The sequence below is a fragment of the Onychostruthus taczanowskii genome, unplaced genomic scaffold (assembly GCF_017590055.1).
Source record: "Onychostruthus taczanowskii isolate IOZ18803 unplaced genomic scaffold, ASM1759005v1 scaffold86, whole genome shotgun sequence".
Lineage (NCBI taxonomy): Eukaryota > Metazoa > Chordata > Aves > Passeriformes > Passeridae > Onychostruthus > Onychostruthus taczanowskii.
Genome location: NW_024506552.1, coordinates 1,210,660 through 1,235,549, shown reverse-complemented (window position 1 = coordinate 1,235,549; position 24,890 = coordinate 1,210,660). Strand labels below are relative to the sequence as shown.

General features: G+C 47.8%; 1 protein-coding gene across 1 annotated transcript in view; it reads left to right on the top strand.

Moving 5' to 3' along the window:
- Positions 1 to 6: 6 nt before the first annotated feature.
- GALNT17 (polypeptide N-acetylgalactosaminyltransferase 17) overlaps positions 7 to 24,890 on the top strand; it is a 207,801-nt gene continuing 182,917 nt past the window's right edge. Inside the window, exon 1 of the mRNA XM_041425040.1 lies at positions 7 to 321. Within this exon, the coding sequence (XP_041280974.1) occupies positions 84 to 321 (238 nt within the window). The 5' untranslated portion in view covers positions 7 to 83. The remainder of the gene's footprint in view (positions 322 to 24,890) is intronic.

Genomic DNA, 24,890 nt, shown 5'->3' with positions numbered 1-24,890 from the left:
GCGCGCAGCGGCGGGCGGCCGCCGGCCCGCTCCCATAGCCCTGCCGGCAGCGCGGCGGCTGGCGGGGCCCCTCGGGAAGTTTGATGGCTTCTTTGAGGAGAGTCAAAGTCTTGCTGGTGTTAAACCTGATCGCCGTGGCTGGCTTTGTCCTCTTCCTGGCCAAGTGCAGACCCATCACGACCAAGAGCGGCGACTCCTACCATGACATCCATCCCAGGGCAGAAGTGGCCAACTTGACAGCCCACGGCATCAGCTCCATCCAGGATGCAGTGCTGAAGAGGCTCTCGCTCCTAGAAGACATAGTCTACAGGCAGCTGAATGGTAGGAACAGTTCTCCTGCTCTTTAATGCTTTCGGGGTATGGTCGGTGATGGTGAATCGATGCTCGGAGCAGGTGCCCGCCTTGCCTGAAGTTTGCATGACGGACCCCTGCTCTCCCCTCTGTTGTTGTGCAAACGGAGGGGAGAATCGATTTAGCATCTGATTTCCAAGTTCAGTGTATGTCTAAAGCTCGGGGTACCTTGCACAGGATGGAAGGAAATGGTAATAACAGAATTCTGCCTTTCAGATTTATAGTGCGGTCAGAAAATGACAGCAGCACGATTTCTGCATCAAACGAGCCGGGTGTGCGGCGGGTGAACACGGGTTGGAGCAGCGCAGGGTGTATTGATCGGGGGAATGGCTTTTACTCCCGCAGAGCTCGGTTTGGAAGAGGAGTTTTCAAATGGCTCAAGTGTGTTGCATCATTTGAGTGCAGAAGGTCAGAAAGCAAAAGGCACTTTCTCTAAGAAGTTAAGCAAACTATTCAGTATTTCCTATGGCTCAGCACTGACAACTGCTAATTGAAATCTCAAGTAATGCTTCTCTTTATAGCACAGAAAAGGGATTTCTATTAAAATCTCACCAGGTTCAGTAGTTCAGAGATGTAGAAAGGGAATTTTAAAGATGCTGTGCAGGATGGAGAAACACATTGTAAAGATGTAAGAAATCCAGGTGAGGTATCTAATTAAAACACTCACTGTGGAAGCTGTTTTTTTTTAAGTTGTTCCCCACAGATTCACAACTGGGGGTGTAATTTCAATCAAGGGTCTTGCTTATTGCTTCCAATCTCTGTAGCTTTAATCCCTGCAAGTTTCTGTGTGTTGGAATGAGCAGAGTTGGTGTTTCTGGCAGTGTCAGTGTGATTCCCTCTCCGAGTTTGGAATACAGAGCTCATGCCCCATTCTGTGCTGTGCTGAACCTGTGCAGGAGCTGGTGTGTGCTGTGTCTCGGTGCTGAGTCTGAGCTGTAGCTGGTGTCACTTTGCACCTAGGGGGAGAGGCAGGTGCAGGGATGCAGCGTGGCTCTCCAGGAGCACTTGGCTCAGGCAGTGGCTTTGGGGACAGCACTGAAGCACTCAGCTGAGGAGGAAAGTGTTACTGATATTCCTACTGTGTACACTTGCATGAGAAACCTGTCCTGCCTGTGCCTGGCGCTGTGAGATGCTGAAGTGGCACTGGTGAGTGATAAACAAAGGAGAAGCGTGAGAATAACGAGGAATAAGGTAGGAAGTTGAATGTTATGTGCAATCAAACTGTGAAATTGCCTGCTCCTGGATCCTGCTACGGCAGAAGTTTCCAGGAGGATTTAGGCAGTTATTTGGGCAATAACTGCAGCTCAAGATCCGAGCCCTTATTCCAGGACATTGAACTAGGATAGGACAAGTGATCATGCAGCAGTCTGCCATCCCTGCAGACACAGGGTGAGCTGGGGTTATCACTTACTGCCCTTCTGTGGAGGTTAACCTGGGGGTCCCCACTCTGCCCTGCCCGGGGGGCTGCTCTTGGTGGTGGCTTGGGCTGGTGAGAGGGGCTGCAGGGGCAGGGACAGCTCAGTGCTGTCCCCAGGCTGCTGTGGGCACGGGCAGCGCTGTCTGGAGCCTGCTCAGTGCTGAGCAGCAGTCATGCACCTACACACCAGGGGAGGCAGAGAAGGAATAGATATGTTGGCATATCACAAACGTTTTGTCAGGGCAGGCAGAAAGCTGAGCACATAAATGTGACATCTTGTCTGGCCTCTGCATCCTGGGGTGATTTATAGCAGCGCTGATCAGTCTGACTAAAAAAATAGCTCTGGCATGGCGCTTATGTAACTTTGGGTCAAGTGTATATTTGGTACATGTGGTTTTGAGAGAAGCTCAGTGCTCTGAGGGGTAGCTGTGGGTTGTGTTTCAGCAGGGCTGGGGTTTACAGCAAGATGTGGGGGGCCATCCCCACCCACCAGCACTGAAAGGAAACAGTCAGGGGCACTGGGACAGCCCCTGGGGCTGAGGATGAGGAGCAGCTGGATTGGTTTTCCTACCAGGAATTTTCTGTGCTGGGATAAGGGTTCATCCTGGGCACTTGAGGAACACCTAAAATCTCCTGCTTGCTGGAAGTGTGCATTTGCTCACCATTTCTCTTTGATTTTTGTGCAGGTAGTTTTGTGCTGGTGCCTCACAAACCCCACTTCAGCTCTGGGCCAAGCTCCCTGACCAATGACACACTGAGAGATGAGAATTCTATTTTGGTTCTCAAAGATCACATTTCACTTGAAATCTGACCTGTGGTTTAGCAGCTACAAAATCATGGAATAAAGTTGTCTTGGTTTGAAAAGAGAGGTGTCTGTTAAGGAAGGCAGGAGCCTCCCCTGAAATGGAAAATGTGAACCCCCTCCCTCTGAATTATTATAATTTTGAAATTAAGGGGCTCTCAGGCAAAGATATGGGAGTAGGAATAACAGTTCTTTATTAGGACAACTAAAACTACAAAGGATTGGTTGTGGGAGAGATAAAGAAAACTGCCCCATGGACAGCAGAGAACTGCCCCAGCTCTGACAGATGAAAATAGAATACACAACCAGCTACACCTTTCAACCTTAGACAAAAGTATTATATATAGGGCAGCAAGTGGAAAGCCTGCACCTCACAGAGCACTGGGAAATGTTTAGCCAAAGAGAGAAGCTACAACCCAGTCTGGGTGCAGCCAGCTATGGATTTCTCCTGCATTATAGGACTTGGCTGGATTTCAGTGAGAGTTGAAGCCATCTTTAAAAACCTGAATGTCTTGAAAAGCTCCATTCTGTACAGCTAAAATGAGCAATCACCAATCTGATCATACCATTGCTGTGGATTGGGTTTGTGAGTCATGTAGTGTAAAGCATATTGGAAATAACAGCTCTCGGTGCTACAGCAGCCCTCATGTTTTATGTGTATGTATTTATTTATCTCTGTAAAGGTTGGCCATAAAAACAAGGTAAACATCACTGCTTTGGCTCTGGGAAAGGAGGGATTTGACACAATCCTTCTGTCTGACTGGTGCTTCTCTGCCATGCTGTTCTGGAAATAACAGCAAGCTCCCTCTTACTCCTCTCTGGGCAAGAAGAGGTGTCCCAAAGGTGGCCCAATCTGTACATTTGCTTTGTTCTTTCTAAAAGTTGATTATTGCTCTTGAACTCGTTGCACAGGTTGTGTGGGGTTTGCTCTTTGCTGATCTCATTGATGGCTCCCACACACAGTGGTCCGAGGGTGCCCTTTGGAATGAAGGGCTTTGTATGTGTAGGCACTGATCTGGGAGTTCAGAGGATTTTTAATTTCTGCAGTCTCTTTTATGGATGGAATTCTCTTGTCCAGCAGATGTCCAGAGAAAGCTAATGGAGGTCAGAAATGAATGTGTGTATTTTACTCTGGGTGTTAACTACAACTTGTCTTTCTGATCCAAGCCTGGTTTTTTATGTGCTGACATTTACATGAGGACAAATTGTGATCCAGCTTATTTCCAACTTTATGGAGATTTGCACAAATGAACTTTTCAGTTTGTGTTTACAAAGAGCGGGTTTCTGTGCTGTGTGACCAGGTGAGGAGCTGAAGGGAGCAGAGACTCAGAAGGGAGCATTCAGCATTTTCAGGAGCCATGTGCTGCTTCCTGGGAAGTACTGGGCAAAGTCTTCTCATTAGCTCATCTCATTCCTCTGGGGTTAATCTAGGAACCCATTGATGACTATGAGGAATTTGAGAAATTGGGCAATTATAGGAGCGAGAGACAGCAAAGGTGGTCCAAGCTTTGAACCTCCAGGTGGCTGGAGGGTGAGTGACGTGGCTTGAGGAAAGCTGGTGTTTGTGTCCTGTGTCCAAAGGTACTGTGAGACCCTCTCAGTGGGATGGGTCAGTAAATGGTGCTGCCATTGGAAAACAGGGATTGCAGGAGGGAGAGAACTCTCAATAAACCCTGGGTACAGCCATCCCCAGTACCTGCCCTGTCTGAGCATCTGGAAAAGGTGTGAGCAGATCAGCTGTGCTGCTCACTGGGGACCTGGGGAATCTCCCAGGAAGCCACCTTCTGGCCTCTGTGTCCAGCAGAGGTCTGGCTCTTGGAGTAAAGCCTCCAAGCAGTGTGAAGGCTGGAAACTCCCTCTCTGGTGCTTTGGGTGCTGGTGGATAGGGGTGGATTCACAGCAGCAGCTGACTCCAGTAAGTGCTCGGCTGCCTGGAAGCCAACGTGACAGGAATGATGTGGCATCTACTTGGCAGTGTGGAAAAATAGTACCAAAAGGCTGCACTTCAAGCTAAATACTGGTAAGACAGAGAACAGAAGGGCATTGCTGACTCATCCAGAGCTCTTCTGTTAAATTTTATTTTGTGGTCTCAACAGAATGGTTTGGGTTGGAAGGCACCCTAAAGACCATCCAGTTCCAGCCCTCTGCCATGGGCAGGGATGCCTTCCATCATTCCAGGGTGCTCCAAGCCCTGTCCAACTTGATGTATAAGATCAGGGAGACTTAAAGCTATTTGCAAACTGTTGTAAAAGAGAGAGCAGTGATAAAGGAGTGCTGAAGTGAAGCTGGCCAGAAAAGGGGTGAACAGAGAGGGCTTCTTCCCCTGTGCTGAAGAAATGCACAGATTAAACTGCTGCTTTTACCAAATGTTAATGTTGAAAAGGAGCTTTACATTCCTTGGGGGTGAAATAAGCCTGTGTTCATTTTTTAAAGCAATCTGCATCTGTGCTTTTGCACATGGAATAATGTGAACATGCTGAGGTATGGCCACGTGCATGGCAGCAGCCTCCTGTGTTCTGGCTGTGCTCTCATCTGCTTATCCAATTAAGAAATTAACTTTGGGAGGTTGCATATGGACATGGAGGCCGACACTGAACCACAGCCCTCAGCACGGTGTTGCTATCCTTGTAAAGTGGCACTTAATTAACTTAAAACACTTTGGAGATACGTGGATTTGCTTCCCATAAGGATAAGATAATGCTTATCTGCTCTAACACTTATCATCCTCCAAACACATTACAAACTTAGCTAACCACTGAGTATAGAAATTATATATGTAAATAAGGCAGACTAAAAGTGGTTTTATCAGCATTTAGGCGAATGTAATAGCACTACACCCACAGACTGGTAATATTAAGGTTTTAACAGGTAGGTAATATATTAACTTAAATGCTAAGAAATTCCCTGATTAAGATAAATAACTAAGTGTAAATAATTGAGAGAAGGGAAGGGTGTTTGTAGGCAGAAGGGCTCAAACTATAATGATGTTATTGAGCTAAAATAGTTCTTTATACGAGCAGAGCCTTGGTGGGTAAAATCCTTTGATATAAGAAATGATGATGTGCAGATAAGGGATAGCACAATGGGGATGTAGCTGCTGTGTTAACTGATGGTTGTCACACAGCAGCTGGAATGCTCCTTCCCTGTCTGTCCCACTGCCAGGATGTTCTGAAGTAGAAAATAACTGTATTATGTAGGATGGATTTTACATATTATATAGCAACTTAATGAAAATTGCCACTTTAACATTTAGGATATACCAAACAGATCTGGTTTCCATATTCTGTATTAGGAATAATGAAAATTATGCATTCAGTACCTGCTTTTAGAAGTTCTCAGCCTAAACTTTCTCACAGCAGGAGAGAGGTCTGCACAGGCTCAAGGCACCTGAGAGCTGCTGCCTGTAAATTATTCTTAGCAGGTTCCTGAGAATTGGGTTTGATACTGATCAAGGAATGAATAAAGGAAGTACTTCTTAGAGAAATAATAGAGTTAAAAGGTGAAGCTTAAGAAAGACATTTGGAAGCATCTGGAAGCTCAGACGTTAATGTGACATTTAGTTTGCAACCCATTTGACAAGGAACTGATAGATAATTGTGGGGTTTGATGGTTGTTTGGCATCCTGATCCAAATATTCCCTGACATTGACAATGAATGAGTAATAAGCCAGTAACACATTTGTCATGCAGAGACAACGCAGGATTCATGGGATGCAACAGCAGTGACCAGAATACAGTGACAACAGTGGTGTTTTAGTTTTGCATATTAATTCAGGCCTCTCTGAATGGAGAAACAACCTTCCCTGGCTGGTAGAATTCACAAAGGTACGTTAGATTTACACTGCCTATTTAGTTGTGCAGCTATGAGAAATATCTCCCCAGGGATACAAAACACCCAGGAAGGTGCTGTAATTATGTGAATAATAGTCCTGCTCGTGAGCCTCAGTCTGGTTCAGGAGTGTCCTATTGTGTCTCCAGGGAAAGACACTTGGAGTTGGATTTGTTTGGAGAAGCATGGGCATATAGAGGCGTTTCAGTGCCTGGAGGCTTCCAGCTGCCACTCCAGAGGGGAGGACCAGGCCCATGGTGTTTTCCTTGCTGGGCTCCCAAAGCATCCTGGATACCCCAAGCCCTTTGGGATGGCAGCAGGAATTGCTGAGGAGCAGTCCTGTGCTTGCCATCTTGGAGATCTCCCTTCTTGACCAGGCAGGAGTGATGGATGAAGTTGGCTTTAGGCATGTGCTGTCCGTGTGCCTGGATTCTGGGGAATCTTCTGGTCCATTCCAGGCCATCCTCCCTCCTTATCCTCTCCGGGCAGAGAGCAGGAGTGTTGCTGAACAGAAAATGCAGCCTGTGAGAAACCCACCTGTTAACAACAGCAAAGGGAAATGAGCCTGCTCAGGTAACCAAGGAGGTTTTACTAATTTTGTGATTCACACCACTAATCTTTGCCTAAAATGGAACATCTGCTCCAGATGTTGCTGGCAGGCTGCCACTTCCCAGCTCCTCAGACACGCCTGAGCTATGGGGTCTAGCTGAGGGCATTCTGCATGCTGATAGATTACATTTAAAGGAGAGGCTTATTTTTGGTAAGATGTCCTTATCAAAGTCTGCAAAGGGCTGTTCAAGCTGAATACTTGGAGTATTGACCCTCCTGTGAGTCAACAGCAGTGATTCAACTCCAGAAATGTATCAGAGCAGCATGGAGATTATTTTTCCTAAACAGTTCTGGGAGTACAAGCAACTGTGTTTTCCAGCTCCCAGTCCCCATGGTCAGATTTGTGCTAGAAATTGTTGAATGCTTTACACCTTATAGCTACAAGCCTTGCTATTTCTGCCTATAAATCTAATAGCTATCGACCCACATTCTGACATCCCCTGACGGTTGTCTAAAAATAATGCAGGAATGATGCAATGAGACGTAAAACTGTGAGGAGAGGGCTGTGCTGAGCCATCACAGCCTCCTCTGGGTGCAGCTCACGGCTCTGCTGCTCGGGTCCTTCGGGGGATGCAATTTCCTGAAAAAGGAAGAAAATTCCTGGTGAGTTGGATAAAAATCACAGTTTGCATTTTCCTTTTTAAAATCTGATACTTGGCGCTCGCTGTGTAATGAATCCCAGTTCTGTGATCCTGCCCTCCCAGGGATTCCTCCCTGGGAGTCACTCTGATCCCTGATACCCCAGAGAGCCATGCCAAGGGCTGTCTGCCATGTCCCAGCACTTGTTCTGCCTTGGAACAGGAAACACTGACAGCATCACCGGCTCTCTACTGTGGGAGTAATCTGAGAACTCTGCTTTAATGGATTTGTTAAAAAAAGGATCTCCCTGGGCTCTGTGACCCAGGCTGCTGTGCAGGAGCACCATTCTTCCTGCTGACAGGGAAAATGAGAGATCTCTGGAGCTCTGGGGCTGTGTCACACACAGTCAGTCAGCACATCTCGCTCACAGCTGGTGGGCCGTGGTGCACAGGGGGATTTAATTCCAGAGCAGTAAAACCATCGGTGTGGTGTGTCAGTGTGGGATGATCAGGAGGGAAGGGGAATCCTTGGTCCCTCTCCCCTTATTATGTGCAAGTGGAAATTACTTAGAATCACAGACTGGGCTGGGATGGAAAGGACCTTAAAGCCCATCCAGTGCCACCCCTGCCAAGGGCAGGGACAACTTCCACTGTCCCAGGCTGCTCCAAGCTCAGTCCAGCCTGGCCTTGAGCACTGCCAGGGATCCAGGGGCACCCACAACTGCTCTGGGTAACCTGAAGAATTCCTTCCCAATATCCCATGTAACCCTGCCCTTTGTCGGTTTAAAACCCTGTGGTCTTGTGTCACTTCCCATGGTTTGAGGTGTGAGTGCTCGCAGCACCTTCCTGGCTCTGGAAGGGAAAGCTCAGGCTGGGAAGAGCTGGGCTCTGCCATGTGCTGCCCCTGAGCATCCTTGATCCCTCTGACTGCATTCCCCAGCACCCAAAAGGGATACAGGACTTCCTTTGCTCCTGTCTCCTCTATGGAACAGCAGGGCCCTTCTGTGTTGATGGGCCCTGGAAATGCAGAATGCTGTTCCTTGGTGTCTAAGTGCTGACACAGAAAGCAGAACGCCATTACAAGAGAGAAATCAGCAGTGGATTAACAGATACCAGCAGAGCCCCAGCTGAGTTATTCTGGGTGTTTCCTCAAGCTGCAGAGCCTCAGAGAGCCACACAAGGTTTCTTGCCTGCTGGTTGTCAGAATTTACTTAACCTTAGTTTTAATCTTCATTAGCTTATGCAGTATTTTGGGTAGGGTAATGGCCTGCCATTGTTGTGCCTGTTCTCAGAGCATAAAGGTAAAGTGAGAAGGTTAATTTTTAAATAACAATTAGAATCTCTTCGTGGGTCTTTGCCTATATTACACTTTAAATGAAATCATGAGGGCACTCACGTTTGCACCAAATTACTGCTAATTCTTCCAAAGCAGTTGCTTGATCACACTTTACAAACACAAAGCAGAGGAGGAGAATAAAAAAGTGAAAAGCCATTTAATGAATTTTAAAGCTCGCTTATATTTCATTATTGGTTTTTAAATTTTTGTTGACCTTTATGTGTTTTTAGTATTTGCCACCTTCAGAGAGGTAGGCTGGAACACTGAATGCTTTAAATAGCTGGAAACATAAACCCCCTGTTCTGCTGGATTTTATTGCACTGTTTCCTCTTTGCACTGACAGGACAATAACAGTAATAACCATTATTTACACCATTATCCTCGTGTAGCCCAAACACCATAATGTGGGATTTCAGTTTGCTGGAAGTTGTTGCTCTTGTCATCAGGAGGGACTGGTGTCACGACTGAGGGCAGCAGGATCCAGCAGGAAAGGCTTGGGGCTCTATTTTAACTCTGATGTTTTGTGTGATGCTCCACCAGTCACACAGAATAATATTAGAAAAAATATGTAAGTTAGGGATTTATGTTTCCTTATGTAGTACTGAAGGGATGTCTCAAGGACAGGAAGAGATGAGATTTTTATGTGGGGAATGATATGAGAACAAAGAAAACCTTGCAGGCAAGTTTAGGTTATTTGAAGATACTTGGAATGGGCATTCCAGAGTGTGGAACAGCAAAAGTGAGGCAGGAGAGATGCTGGGTGTGCTTCTTCCTCCTTAGGGAATCCCAAAGAGTGGCTCAGGCTTGAAGGGAGCCCAGGGGTCCCTGGTGCCACCTCCCTGCTCAGGCAGGGCCATCCCAGAGCACAGGGCACAGCATTGTGCCCAGAGGGCTCTGCAGTATCCCCGCTGAGGGAGACTCCAGCCCCTCCCTGGGCAGCCTGTTCAGGGCTGGGCAGTGCCCAGGGCAGAAGTTCTGCCTCCTGTGCAGGGGCAGTTCCTGGGCTCAGTTCCAAGGGCTGGGCTGGACCCTGGATGAAGTGATTCCCCCTCCCTTAGGCTGTGACCTTGCCCAGTGGCCCTGGCTGGTTCCTGTCCCTGATATTCGATGCTATAAACCAGTGAGAAACAGGCTATTCCCAAACCGCTTAATACAAATCATGCAGACTGGGGCAGAAGATTGGGTGGAGCGAGAATTAGACTTAAAGTTGTGTTAATTCCCCGTCACTTTTGGATTTCAAACTCCTCTTGGTTTAAAGCTTTAGTAATTGGTTGTAGTGTGCTTTGTAATACTTTGTAATAGTTTTGGTTTTGTATCCCCTTATTTTCCCCAGATGATGTACCCCTTTTTGTACCCCCTTCCTCTACCTGTGTAATCATTCTTCTGTGCTGGGATCATCCCCCAAATCCCCACCCTGGCTCTCTGTCAGTCACTCAGCATCCCATCTCCTCTATCTGGAACTTTCGATCAATGTTGTCGAGGGGGCCAGGGGTCAGCCCCCCTAAGTATTATTTTATACGCTATCCCAAATGTCCATCCCTAAGGTTTTGTCCCTGAAGGGTCTTTATTGGTCAGCAAATGTATCTACCTTAGGTTTCCTTCCCCCCTTTAAATGTAACCTTGAGATTCCTTTGTTTCACTCTGAGCACGGCGCCCACTGAGGAGTGGGGCTCTCTGGGGAGCTCCGAATAAACCTTGGACTGGCCCCTGCTGAGAGTTAGCCTTTTACTCTCCACCGATGTCTCCAGCATCTCTCCTGCTGCAAAGGTGACCAGCCCAGCTGCCATCAGTACCCCGGGGCACCAGAGAGTGTCCCCCCGCTGTCGGTCACTTCGGGGCTGCCCCCCGCTGTTTGCCGACCTGGCCGGGGTTCACTGGGAGGCACCCAGGGAGACAGAGACAGTAATTGATGGTGATTACTGGGAAGGGAAGATTAAACAGAAAATGAAATAAGAGTCATAGAATATCCTGAGCTGGAAGGGGCCCACAGGGATCATCCAGCCCAGCCCATGGCCCTGCACAAGACACCCCAACAGTTAATAAAGCAATTATTAAAGGGACACACAGAGGGACCCTGGTTGTGGGAAGCTGGGGGAACCAGAATTTCAGTTTGGAGGAGTAGGTGCTGCTGGTGTGATGGGGGCTCTTTGGATAAAGTGCCAGTCTGGTTTTCAGGCCCCTCAGGTGGAAGTCAGGAACAAACCTGCAGTCTGAGGAGAAATACATGCTTGATTTACCCCATGGGATGAGGGAGCTGCTCTCTCTGGCATGAAGGGAAGTGGTTCACATGTGGGGCTGTTTGCTCAGTGCTGTTAGGAGGGGACAGTGAGTGAGGTGCATCATGCAGGTGATTTATGGAGGGGCAGATGCCCCTCAAACCTCCTCTGTCAGGAGTGTTTGGAGGTAGTTCCTGCCTTTTTCAGTGTCTGACATGGGAGGAGTTGTGGGGTCAGGTCATATTGACTTGAGTTGCCTTTGGATCAAGCACTGAATCAATACTGACTTTCTGGGGGAGTTTAATCACTGTTCTGACAGACATGAAAGGGGCTAGGCATTAAAATGGGATTTTACACTTTTATCAGTCTTTTCCTAGTAAGTTGCTAAACTTCCAACTACTAATTAATGCTGTGTCCTTTCCACGAATTTTCCTTCCTACTGATGCCGTCTGTTTGATCTGAGAGCAGCACCAGACCTTGCAAATTAGGGCTGCCAGCCAGGCAGCAGTGGGGACAGAGAACAGGAAGGAATAAAACTTAGACATTGTTATAGGTAAAAATTGATCCAGCCAATTAAATAAAAAATAAAATAGAATTTATTCGTGACTAATATACAGTCCCGACTGCCACCAATCAAAAAATAGCACCGACCCTGGGATTGGAGCGGGTGAATTATGATCCAGCCTCTATCGCACCGAATCCCCCCTTCACCACCGAGACCCAGCAGAGTTCGGTTTTTATACTCTTTTTCTGGCCCGCAGCAGAGTCCCTTTGTCCCCCCCTGGAGTTCTTCATATTCATGTAGTGTCTGTTCACTGTCCTGTGCTGGACAAAGGCACGTCCGGGAATCGATGTGTCTCGGAGCCCAGTTCCCGGAATCCTTCATTCAGATGTGTGTTCCGTGATGGTCCTGTCTGTCTGAGGTGGACATCTACACGGGCCATCATCGCCGGGCGTCCTCGGTCCTGCCCTCGGGAGTGCCCATCTCCTGTGTGAGCTGGGTTTTCTTTGTATGTTAGTGATGTACCTCCCTCCTGGCTATGAGCTGTCCTGCGTGGCAACCACCCCCTCCCCTCTGCTGGCATGATCTTACAGTTTTACTTTATATCACATTAATAAACTTATATTTCCAGCGCGAATTATCTCCTTATCAAAACAACATCACACTGGAGGCCTTCAGCGTAACTTATGCTCTTTGTGCAGCTGTTTGGAAAATCCTGGAATTTCCTTGAATGTCCAGCTCTGCATATCCAGGAACACCTAACTCCAATTCCAGAAATTCCAAAGACATTTGATTTGGATATCCATATTTACTCCAAAGCTACAGACCTGGGTGGAGAATTTCTGTTATCATTTTATTCTGAGGCTGCCCAGACTTTTCAAGCATGAGAAAGCGCTTTAATTTGTTTATTATTTTTCCAGTTAGACTGAGATGGTCGGATATGGTCAAGATCATGTTTGTCTTTAATGACATCAAACTGGTCCACATGTTTCTGGGAAAAATGTGTGAGAAGAATCACAGAATGTCCTGAGCTGGAAGGGATCCTCAAGGAGCACCCAGTCCAGCTCCTGTCCCTGCACAGAAACCCCAACAATCGCACCCTGGGCATCCCTGGAAGCTCCTGGAGCTCTGGCAGCCTCAGGGCAGTGCCCATTCCCTGTTCATGTACCAAGAACAGGCACCATTGTCCTCATGGAGGGACAAAAGTGGCTATAAAGGGAAAATGAGTGAAGTGGTTGAACTGGCAGCTCAAACTGGAGCTGAGAAATCATGGGAGCAGAGAAGGGGGCAGATGAGGAGGCTGAGATGGGTGGGGACCTATGGAACTGAGGGATGGGGCATGGGATGGGACAGGGTGCCCAGTCAAGGAGCTGCATTCCTGGGGGCATCTCTGGTTTGCTTCAGGAATATTTGAATGTGTGCAGCTGCTTATTTTGTTGCAAGTAGTGGAAAAGGGCTTGCTGCAAAAAAAAAAAAAAGTGTCTTTTCAACTCACTACTTTATGTATATGAAGTATAACTAAAAGGAGAGGTACTTCCAGAAGCCTTAGTGGCAAATGTAGTCCCTGAAGCTTGTTCTGGTTTGGTGATTCCAGTGTGAGCCTCGCTCAGGAGATGAGTGGGTGCAAAGCAGGGCAGGTGTTATTAGCTGTGCAAAGCAAAACAATACAGTTGCTGTGGAAAAATTACAGGGTTTGTGCTGAAGCAGATATTTAACCTTTGTTTTTACAACTCCAGAAATGAAGCAGTTTGTTTCTTAATGTGGGTTTAATGCTGCAAGTGTGTGCTGACTGGGTTTTCATATGGAATTGAAGAGATGCTGGGCTATTAAAGTCTGGTTTAACGATCCCTCTTCCCATAACTCCTAATATTTGCCATTTACTAATTATGATGTTCCGAAGTAGTTTGCATTTGCAGTAGATGTTTCAAATGCTGTAGCTGTTTTAGTTTCAAGCTAACTGCTGGTGACTTTTTTTTTTAAAGAAGTATTGTGTATTATTGGTGATTTTTGGAGGCTGGCAGGAAGAGCTCACTTCAGACTGTTCCTTATTAGGAGGTTTTTGATGTTTGGGCCTCCAGTGGAAGCAGAACTAGAAGAGGCAGAGGGGCAGTGCTGGAGAACACAGAAGCTTTCTGTGAGCATTGTTTTGTGCTGTAAACTTCTGTGAGTCAGCGAGGGTGTGCCCAGGGGTGGCTGCTGTGGGGTCCCTTGTGATTGGGGATGTACTGCTCTGTTTGTTTGTGTTTTTAAATCCTTGCGATTTTCTGGCAGTTTTATAATAGGGGAAGCGTGTCTGTTTGAGAGGTCACAGCCTGGGCAGCAGCTTCTTAAAGGAGACTGTGGGAATGAAAAGGTCAGAGTGGTTTGTTCGTGGCCCATTTTGCTGCTCCAAGGGACAGTGGGATGAGACAGGTGATCTCATTTAGGGCCCCTACAGATGTTGTGAGGACACTGACCTTGTGTGAGGTTTGCAGGGCAAGATTGGGGCTGCAGGGGTGGCTTCTGTGGGAGCTGCTGGGAGCTTCCTCCATGTCCAAGGGAGCCAACAGCAGCCAGCGGCTCCCAGGGAGACCAGGGTCTCCAGCATGTGCTGCCAAAATCCCAGTTGATTCTGGGGCTTAAGGCACAGCGCTGTCTCTTTTCTGTATTTCTGCTTACTATGAAATCATACATATTAATATTAATCATGCTCTTTCCAAATTCAGAAGCCTCCAGGCCTATTGCAATTTTTTTTTTTTTTTAATTTAGTTTTTGTCAGGTGTGCCAGGGCTTATGAGCCTGGCCCAGGGCAAAGCTTTGGGGTTGGGTGGACTCAAGTCTTGAACTAAAACCTTAAACTCTTAAGGAAGCTTGAGTGCGGGTGAAAACTTGGAGTACACTCTCTCCACCTGGCATTCCGTGAAATAATTCTGTGACCTGGCAGAAGGGGCTGTGGTGCCAGGGGTGGGATGTGCTGCATGTCCTCGTGCTGAGCATTGGGTGTGATCCTCCACACACCTGCTGTGGGAACCTTGAACTGAGCTCATTTCCTGCTGATTTTAGTCCCAGGCTCCCTTCCTGCACTCTAGAAGGCAAAATGCTGCTGCTCTTGGAGGCAGAATCTGACCTGAAACCCCCCCCACTCCCTCTTCCAAAAGTATTAGAACAGGAAGAGAGATTTTCCCCTTCTTGCCTGCTCCTTCCTTGGCAGTTCTCACACCTCCATGCTGAGCCTTGGCTTAAAGCCTTAAGAGCTGAAACTCAAGAAGTTGGGGAGGGGGAAAAAAAGGCTGATTGAGGAATCTTCTGCCTGGATCAATGGAGCAAAAGAACAGGCTGAAGTTGCACAATTGGGAGTCGGGAGAAGTTTGCTCATGTGCTGTGTCAGGAGCTTGTACAGGCGATTATCTTCAGAGGTGCATAAGGCAAAAGCTTTTCCAGTCTAAGGAACTTCCTTTTTACTTGAGTTTTAAAATGCTGATTTTCGTTTATTTTTTATAACAAAATTGCTGATAGGGGCATTCAAGTAATAATGAAATTTTGTGGTTCATTTTCTTTGGCTTCTTTTTAGATGTCACTACATAAAACCTTTCCAGTACTTGCCTCCTGTGACCACTGGGATTCCTTTTCCTGCCTTTGGTTGCATTTCCTGCACTCTGCACACTCAGTCCTGTCAGACCCCCAGAGCTTCCCAAAAGGAGCTGGGCAGGAGCAGCCTGGGGCGCCCAGCCTTGGAGCAGAGCTTGGCTCCCCAGGTGTTCTTTGTCACCAGTTCAGTGACCAGGGCTGGAATTGGGAGCAGCAGGAACATGTTCTCTGAGTGCACAGGCACAGCTCAGGAATTTCGTTGTTCCTTGAATATTGCCTGTTCTGTGAAGCCAGGCTGGGAGATCTGGGAGTGCTCACCTCCAGAGGAGAAGGCTCCAGGAAGAGCTCAGAGGGACCTCCAGAGCCTAAAGGGACTCCAGGAGAGTTGGAGACGGACTGGGCACAAGGGATGGAGGGAAAGGACACAGGGAATGGATGGGATACTGGGAATTAGGAATTGTTCCCTGGTAGGGTGGGCAGGCCCTGGCACAGGGTGCCCAGAGCAGCTGTGGCTGCCCCTGGATCCCTGGCAGTGCCCAAGGCCAGGCTGGGCAGGGCTTGGAGCAGCCTGGGATGGTGTAAATTATCCCTGCCCATGGCAGGGGTGGCACTGGATGGGCTTTAAGGTCTCTTCCAACCCAAACCATTCCAGGGTTCTGTGAAAGCACTGGTAGGGTTTAAAACTGCAGCCCAACCTGTACATTTTTCTGAGGAGTGGGCCCTGCCTGTATCCCTTTGTGTGGAGAGGCTGGGAAAACCCAAGGAACTCTGGTTCCATCATTGCAGGTGTAAGCTCTGCTCTTTGCAGGGATTTCAGCAGGGCTAGGATCAGGCTTTGCTTCTGAGCTTTGTTAATTGCCAGTACCAATTGGAATGCTCTGTGCTAGGCTAACGTAATAAAAAGGTAGGGCCTAATTTTCAGACTGAAATTGATGTAAGCTGAGCTTCTCTCATGTAAGTCCCTTGAGCTTTTTCAGTCTAATTCAAGAGATTTTTTTTTTTCTTCCTTCTTCCCCTTGCTAGGTCACGAAGAGCCTTTGTATTCCATTTGCATTGTGTTACCTGTCAGGGCTTGTAGCTGTGGGCCACATTCAGAACTACCTGGAGGGCAGGCATCTTCCAGCTGTCCTTCATTTCTGTGCCTCAGGTTGGCTTTTCTCACAAGTACGGACACTTTCATATTTATACCCGTGACAGAAATAAATTAAATTAGTCTGAAATCACCCTTTGCTCTGACAATGCTCTGCACTTTCCTTACATTAAGGAGATAAGAAGACGAACAAACCTGCTTTGAAGATGAGCTGATTTCCATAGCAGAAAGAGTGACCTACTTAAAGGGAGAGGGGGAGCGAGTGGTGCTGGAAGTGGGCTCTTTATTTATTTATATAATCTCCAAGTGTCTGTGTCAGCTCCCCTGGCTGAGCCCTCTCCTGACACTCACCTGGCAGCGACAGAGAACGTGGAGCTGAGCGAGCACCGTTTGTCCCACAAGGATCTCCTGTGTGTGACCAGCCTGGCATTGGAGGCTCTGGGGAGGTGACACCATTCACACTTTTGGGAATTTAGGGAATGCTCATCTTGGCTTCACCTTGTGGGAAATCTGCCAGGTTGCCTCATTCAAATAAAGGGGAGCAGGCACCTCACTTTGAGGTCTTGAGGGTCATGTTCAGAGCACAGGAACATCCCTGTGGGGAATGGCCAAAGGGCACTGGAGATCCAGGGATGCCCCAGGGGATGGGTTGGAGCAGCAGGTGGGTGGTGAGGTGTATTTGCTCCTGGTTTTGCACATTCCTGGTTTGGCAGCCAGGTGACACAGGGAGTCATGTGTGTGCTATCCAATGGACACAGCCTGGGTGAGTGTGGGCTCTGTGGCCTGTTCTCTGTAGAATGGGCTCTCTTAGTGATAACCTGTCTCTGACTGGGGTCAGGTGCCACCCTAGGGGGAGACCTAACTCTGCAGAGCAGTGTCTGCAAGGCCACTGCTGTCCCTGGCCATTGCCCTTGGGGTGAAGTCATTGGGTCACAGAATCATCACAGGGGGGTTTGGGGACAAAGGGACTTAAAGCCCCTCAGCCCTGGGGTCCTGCTGTGGGCAGGGACACCTTCCACTGGGCTAGGCTGGCTGATGTGCATCTGGATCAGAGTGATCACGGTCATACCAGCCATGGAAGTGCATCCTTTGTACCCTAAGAGCTGTTCCTGTCCCTGTGGGTTTGTGACCATCCCTCACTCAGGTGCTGAGGGCTGCTGTGCCCTGCCAGTGCTGCTTCCTGGGCTTGTGTCTCAGCTCCACTTGCATCACCTGCAAAATAATTTCTAAATCCAGAGTTGGTGCAGCTCAGGCATTGTAAGAAACTGTGATGATCTGAGCTTTCCCAGGCCCAGAACTGATGGACACTCCTGCTTTTCCAGGGTGATGTCCTGAGTGTCCAGGCTGCTTGTTGGAGCTGCTGGCTGGGACAGTCTGCTCTGAGCTGAAGGTGTTTATGTAGAGATTAAGATCTGTTCATTTAGGCAGAGAAGCACTAAAAAGTTTTCTTTGCCTGCCCTGCAGAGGGACAAATATTTAGCAAGAACAACGTGTGTCTGGTTGTCTTAGCCTGAAAACGCCTGCCCTGTGGGTAGCTGGGCTTCACTGGAGCCATGTGCTGAGCTAACAAAGCCCCTCAGGAATTCGGTAGGATCTGGGAACGAAGTTAAAAATTAAGCACTGACGAGTAGGTGAAAAAAGCCTGTTCACAGTCACCTCGGGGCATTGTTGCTCCTGTAACAACTTTGTTCTGTGCAATTACTGTCCCCTGTTGCTTTTTAATAACATTTCTGTTTCTCTGAGTCAAAACTCAGCTCCTCTAGACTTCCATCCTTCACTAGGAACAGCAAATCTGTGAAGTCTGGAGGAAATCTGTAGCCTGCTTTAAGTAACATTTGTAAAAAATAAGTTTATTGGCTCAATGCAGGGAGGAAACCTCAACAGCATGAAGAACTTCTTTCCATAGAGGGTGGCAGAACTCTGGAACAGCTGCCCAGGGAGGTGGTGGAGTCTTTATAGACATTCCAAACCCACCTGCTCTGGGTGGTCTCCAGAGGTCCCTTCCAACCCCAGCTATTCTGGGATTATGTGAAAATGTGTGAATATCTGGGAGGCTGCAATGAGGAACCCTGTCTTGGTGGGGTTTTTTTCTATTCAGCATTGCAGAGTTCACCTGTCCTCGAGCCTTTTTCCCAGGGTGGAAAGTCCCAGTTTATTTTCTCATCTATAAAAACACATTTTTAAAATCTTGCTGTCCTCTTGCTTTGAGTTGCTACATTTTTTTTTCTCTCTCTCTCTCTGTTTTTTTCTGGAGCTGCCCAGAGCTGCACCCAGCAGTCTGGTGGGAAGGTGTCTGAAATAAGAGTGGGATGTTTGGGCCAGATATCAGCAAAATGGCACCAGTAATTGCTGGAAATGCAAAGACATTCCCGTACCTGTAACTCCTGGTAGTGATTCAGGAATCGCTGTTAACTCCTGCTCTTAAAGTGGTCCAGGGCTCAGATGGACAGGACAGTGTCTCATGGAAATGAACCTGAATGGTTTCAGTGCCTCCTTGTCCCACCATCTTTCCTGTCCAGAAGGAAAGGCTGGAAGGTGTTCCAAGTCCTTCTGCTGCTTAACAGGGTCTGTAAATCCTCAGAACCTTAGAAAATCAAAGTAAACTCTGAAACCCGAGCCAGAATGTCACAGACTTAAGCCACTTGTGGAACTCTAGGCCATTAGTGTTATCATCATCAGGATTTCTGGAGTTCTTAGGAGCTGCACCCCCAAGGGTGTGTCTTACCTGTGGTCAGTGGGGTTGCAGAGGGACTTCCCCCCTTTTCTCTGAGTGTGCACCTTGTGGAAGTTTGGAAGCTCTCTCTGGGCAGAGCTCTGCAGGTCTGTCCTGATGCCAGTCTCCATCCTCAGCTCTTCTCTTACTCAGTGATCCTTGCAGCTTTTCCAGTTCCACATGCTGGACTGCGCTGCTGATGCCAGACAGCAGCAAAGCTGTGATTTATTTTTGGGAGCAGTTGTATTTAATGTGTGTGTCGATAGGATGTACTTCAGATCTGCGTGTCCTGACACTGGAGAGTGTAAACAACCCAAACAGAAATGGAAAACCTTTTACAGCCTCCTTCTGTGGCATTAAAACGAGTGCTGTCTATGGGAGGAATTTAATGATTCCTTTCAGAAAGATTTATTTTGATATAATATTTTAAAAAGCTCACTTTAATCTGCTCTACTGTTGGAGAGCAAACAAGACAATGCCTTCCCTAGACATTTTGTCATTTGATTGAACAGTAAAACAAGTAAGTTCTGTTAAAAATCTAATTTTTGCACAGCACTTAGAGAATTATATAATTAAGAACTACCAATGCAATCGTTCAGGCATAGCCCTGGGTGGTCTGTTAGAGGGGTGTAAAGTGCAGGAGAGTGTTTGATGTCCATGACTGGAGTTTCAGGGTGGGATTCAGCACTGGGGACTCTGCCCTCAGTGGTGGCCCCAGTCCCCGTGCTGTCAGGTGGTGGTCAGGGCCAGGTTGTCACCCTGAGCCCCTCTCGGGGCTGCAGAGCCTCTGCACGAGCCAGCCCCAGCCTAAGCTGCAGAGGGTTGATGCTCCAGGATGCAGAGACAACCCCTGCTGCTCCCAGGGTGGGGCTTTCGTCTGCTCATCAGTCTGGTGTTAACCTGCCAGGGCTGTCAGAGCCCGCAGGAAGATGGAGTGGGAAGCAGTAATTCCTGCAGGGAAGCTCTGTAGCTCTGTGTATTCAGGAGTGTCCTGGTGGGATGCAATGAGCTTGCACCGTGTGAAAACATCTGCAGGCAAAATATTGTTACACTGGCAGCGTCTGCCCTGCCCAGAGAAGGATCCAAAAAGCTGCTCACGTTCACTGCAGTGAGGGCAGGGAGAGGTTGGGAAGGGCAGGACATTCCCAAATATCCAAAGCTTGCCAGTTCCCAAAACAGGATGTTTTCTACTCAACAGAAAACCCCTTGAGAAGAGAGAGGGAAGACTCTGGCTCATGGCAGGATTAACTCTGGGAAAGGCTGTCCTGAAAACAGGGCTTGGGGATTGGTACAGACTGGGGAATACCTACAGAGAGACTCAAAGCTGAAAGCTGGTTTTTCCTTCCTTGTTATAGAGCTGTCTTCAAATAGGTGGTGAAGGACAGCTTAGATTTCAGGATTGTAGCCTCTTGCCTGGAGCTGAAGGCAGTTTGCTGTGGATGATGGCTTTGGGTGAGTGGAAGCCTTTTCCAAGTGTTTGTGGCCCTCAGCCAGCAGAGCCAGCACAGCAATCTGGGATCAAAAGTACCCAGGGCACTGTGGGACACTTTAGCTGCTTCCATGTCACAGCTGGACTCTGAGGCACTGGTGAGGTCTCTCCTAGGGCGTGACACACATCTGGATGAAGAACCCCCACATCTGAACCCTCGCTGTGGGTCAGCAGGTCCTTTGCCTCTCACCATCACTCAGTTCAGTTGTTCTGCTCTGTGGTGAGATTATAAAATACAAGGATTAAGCCTGGGCTTTAAAACCTAAAGCATTCCTGTTATCAGCTGCTCTGTGTGGATGGCACTGGACAAATGAAGCTGCTGCTGAATGCCCAGAGTTCTGTCCTCAGGGCTGGGGAGCTGGCAGGGCTCAGCCCCAGGGAGACAAAATGCACAAACAGTTGAGCAGGGATGATGACAGTGTCCTTTTTGAGACATGCTTGTCTGAGCCATAGGATAAAGACATTCCCGTGGGGGTGGCAGTGCAAATCCAGCCAGTGGAGCTCTTGGATGCAGCTGTGGGAGAGGGAACAGATGGGCCCTTGTGTGCAAACTGAGCGTGTTCCGTGCCCGTCTGTTGTGGGAGTGCAGCTCCGAGAGTGCTGGGCCCTGAAAAGCCCTGGAAATCATCCTTTCTTCAGGAAATTAATTAACTAGATGTTTTTCCTAATATGTGTGGACTGACAATTTGTGCTGTTGCATATGGAGCTTCTGCATCACTGAACCTTTTGATTCCCTTCCTCTTGCTCCAGTGAAGCTCCTGTAAGCTCCTGTAAAGCTCCTGCAGTTCCCCTGGGCTGGGAGCACTGCTGCCTGCAGCCCCGGCTGCCTGCCAGAGCACTCAGCCTTTCCTTGGGTACATATTAACGAGACTTCACACCTTCTGAAGCCCTGGGATGGATAAAGAGTCACAAAATGACTGAGACACTTTATCTTGGTGAGGAGAAGGGTTGGATGCCGCCACTTCCAAAGGGTCAGAGCCACTGGGATGTCCCTGGGCTGTGCAGGTTGGGGCTGCTGGGCAGGGTGTTTCACCTGGACCTCTGGAAGAAGGGAGGGCAGTTTTAAAGGCTTTACTCTGGAAGAAGCTGGAGCCAGAGAGAATATCTCTCTTAGGAGTAAGAGGAGGAGCAGGTTTGGATTTTGAGAAGAAATCGTTGTGTGATGTTTCTGCCCTTTAAATGGTCTGAACTGCACCTGGTGCAGCTGGATGGGACCTTGCTGAGGTGACCTCCCAAAGAAACAGTGGGACTGGTGTCCCCAAGAGATCCCAGGGCCAGCAGGGGGGACTGACACCACTCAGTGCCTCCTGTGCAGGGAAAGGGGCACTGGCAGCTGAGCCTTCCTGAAGGGTAAAAACTGAGAGCTGGAACACACAGACCTCCAAGAGGAACTGAAGTGAAAGATCTGGGATGCAGCAGTGTCCAAATTCCTCTCTGGGTTTGGAGGTGAGGTGATAAGGAGCATGTTGATTATTTAGGGTGGAGATTGATTTTTTTTGTTAGGTTTTGGGTTTTTGGCTGGTTTGTTGCCATGTAGCCTGGTGTGCAGCAGTGGTAAAAGATGGCAGCAGTGGTGGTCAGCAGGGATAGGATTTGATTTCCACTTGAACATCTTGGAACCTCCTTGTTTAAAAAAAAAATGCAATCTCCTTGTTTAAATAAGCTAGTCACTTATAATGGTAAACAATGTACCCAGTTCTATACAGAAGGAAATAGGGAAGGCTGTCAGACAGCAAATCTCCACTTAGGGGCTGTAAAATCAGGCTTTTTAGCTTTTCAAATGTCATTAGTACCTGTTGTTCAAGTATGCCTTGGTAATTGCTGAGATTTTTGTTGTCTACATGTTGCATTTCTGGGCTCTTTCTGTACCAAGCCTGTGATAAGCAGCTTCCCTTTGGCAAGAGGTCCCTGCATCCCTCCCACTGCTTTCCCTTTATGGCTTAATTCCCTGGGCTTTGCCACACTTTGATTTTATTTCATGCCCTGCAGCACGAGGTCTTCAAATCGTTTACGTCTGTTAAGCAAACATCTCTTTCTGGGATTGATGTTTTAATTTAATAAACCACTTCCTAATGGGGGTCAGCTGCAGCTGTGAATTTGTAATGAGTTTCTTGGGAGCCTTTTGGAAGGGCAGAGCCTGGAGGTGCTGGTTCTGAGCCTCTGAGGGTGATGTGGCAGAGGGTTCACACAGTGTGAGCTCCTTGTGTTGGATCAGCTGGTGCTGCCTGAGCCCCCGTGTTTGCCCTTCCATGGAATCCCAGGAATCTACAGGACCCAAATAAAGGTGGATCAGAGGCTCAGTTTGGATCCAGGTGCAGACAGGAAACTGGAGGCAGGAAATATGTGTGGAAAGATGTTGTGTATCCTTGTACAAAGTCCAGGGAGCTGTTTCTTGAGTTAAACTAAGGGATGCTCTTTTGTAGCACACGTGGGAGATTTTGCCCTCAAATGCTTTGGAACCATGGAATTGTTCAGTTGGCAAAAAGCCTGAAGATCGTCAAGCCCTGAGCACCACCATGTCCCCACTGAACAGCGTCCTCAGGTGCCACATCCACGGAGTTTTTTGAACACTGCCAGAGAAGAAGACTCTGCCATTTCCTTGGGCAGCCCCTTTCAATGCTTTACAACTCCCACACAGCCACCAGGAGGGTTCCAGACCAATTACTTGGCTCATGCAAGCAGGTTCAGGGCAAGAAATCAGAGATTCCTGAGGGCCCCTGATAGCCTTGAGATAATTCACCTGTTGCAAACATTTTCTTCTCATTTTTGAGGGTCAGAGAAGCCTGCAGAAGCAGATTGCTGCTCCGTGTCTGTATTTATCCAGGGTGAGTGCGAGCCAAGGTGCAGGAGTTGTGTTGTGCTCTGTGTCTGCTGGAGTTAATTGGGGTCTTGTTTGTTTGCTGAAGCAGCACAGAAGGATTCCAGGCCCTCAGGACACCAGGAGAGAGATTTGGTATGAATTATAGAAAATACATTTATTAGCCAGTGTATTCTTCCATATGTCCTCTCCTGTCTTTGCTGATCTCTAATAAATCAGTGTTTTGGAGACCAAACAGAGGCATGAAAAATCTCACAGTACTAGGTTTTTAATAAGTACTTCCTTGAGCCTTTAATTTAATTTTTCACTTTAACATGCTCTATCCTACTGCCAGTTCCTTTCCTTTGGTAACATTTTAAAGTGTACTTCCTTTGCCAGACTTTTCCAAATGGATTTGGGATGGAACATTAGGCATCTAATTAAAGTTTATTTTCTTTCCCCCCACATCTTTGGAAGATAACTCTGTCTTTTTTCAGAAGATGGACACAAATTTCTATTACACGTCAGTGAACTTCATTTACCATTGCATTGAAGTATTTTGCTTTCCTCCTTTCCTGCCTGCTCTCACCAGGGCACTCTAGTGAGACTTGCAGCAGAGGAACCAGCTCATTCCTGTGGCTGTGCTGCCTTCTGGGGTATAAAATTCCCTGTAACCTCTGGTTTTATCCATGATGGCTGGAGCTCCAGCCCCAGTGGATTCCCAGCACAGGGCTCGCCCAGCCTGGCAGCTCTCCTGGTCACACCCTGCAGCCTTGAGCTGCAGTGTTCCCCTTTACATCTTCACTCTTCATGTCACCCTCCTTTTCCTTCCTAGTTCTCTTGCTCTCACTTTTTTTTTTTTTTTAAATATATATATATATATATTTGTCCCCATTATTACAGTACCTGTTGGAGTTGTGCTTTAGCTCAGTGTGGCTGAAACTTCAGCAAAGGGGGTTCCTGTCCTGCAGAGCTTCACTCTGTCTGCAGAGCTGGCAGGGGACGATGGGATGGCAGAGCTCAAGTCAAAACCAGCTCAGTCCTGACTGGAGGGCACTTAAAGCAAACCTGAGCTTGCAAATGTGTCATAACTCATTTGATTGGTTTAACTGCTGCTGGTACCCCACGTTATGGAAAGGGTTCTGGATGCTTCATGTTACCATCTACTGACCCTGCCCAGGCATCTCTTGTTCTCTGGAAACACAGGTAGATTCCAATGAGAATTAGGCTCCACTTAGGGCTGGAGCTGTGCACTAAATAACTTGTTCAGAGCTGAGGGAAAGCTCCTGTTGTAACCAGGATCCTCTGACTGTGAGGAGTTGATGTTTTCCTGGGTTTGCCTTGTATTTCTCTATTAAGGATGTGATTATCCTGTAGTGAGAGGCATTGCTGTGCTGAGAAATCTCTGCTTAGGATCTCCAGCCTGAGCCATTATCATGAGAAGAATGGATTTCTCCCCTTCTGTGTATTAAGGACATGTTGTGACTTTGTGGAATCACTGCAGGAGTAAATGATGTATGAAATGAGAAATCTCTGCTCCATGTGTGCAGGCACAGCTGGGGTTCTCAAACCTTCAGCTCAGAGGTAGCCAAAAA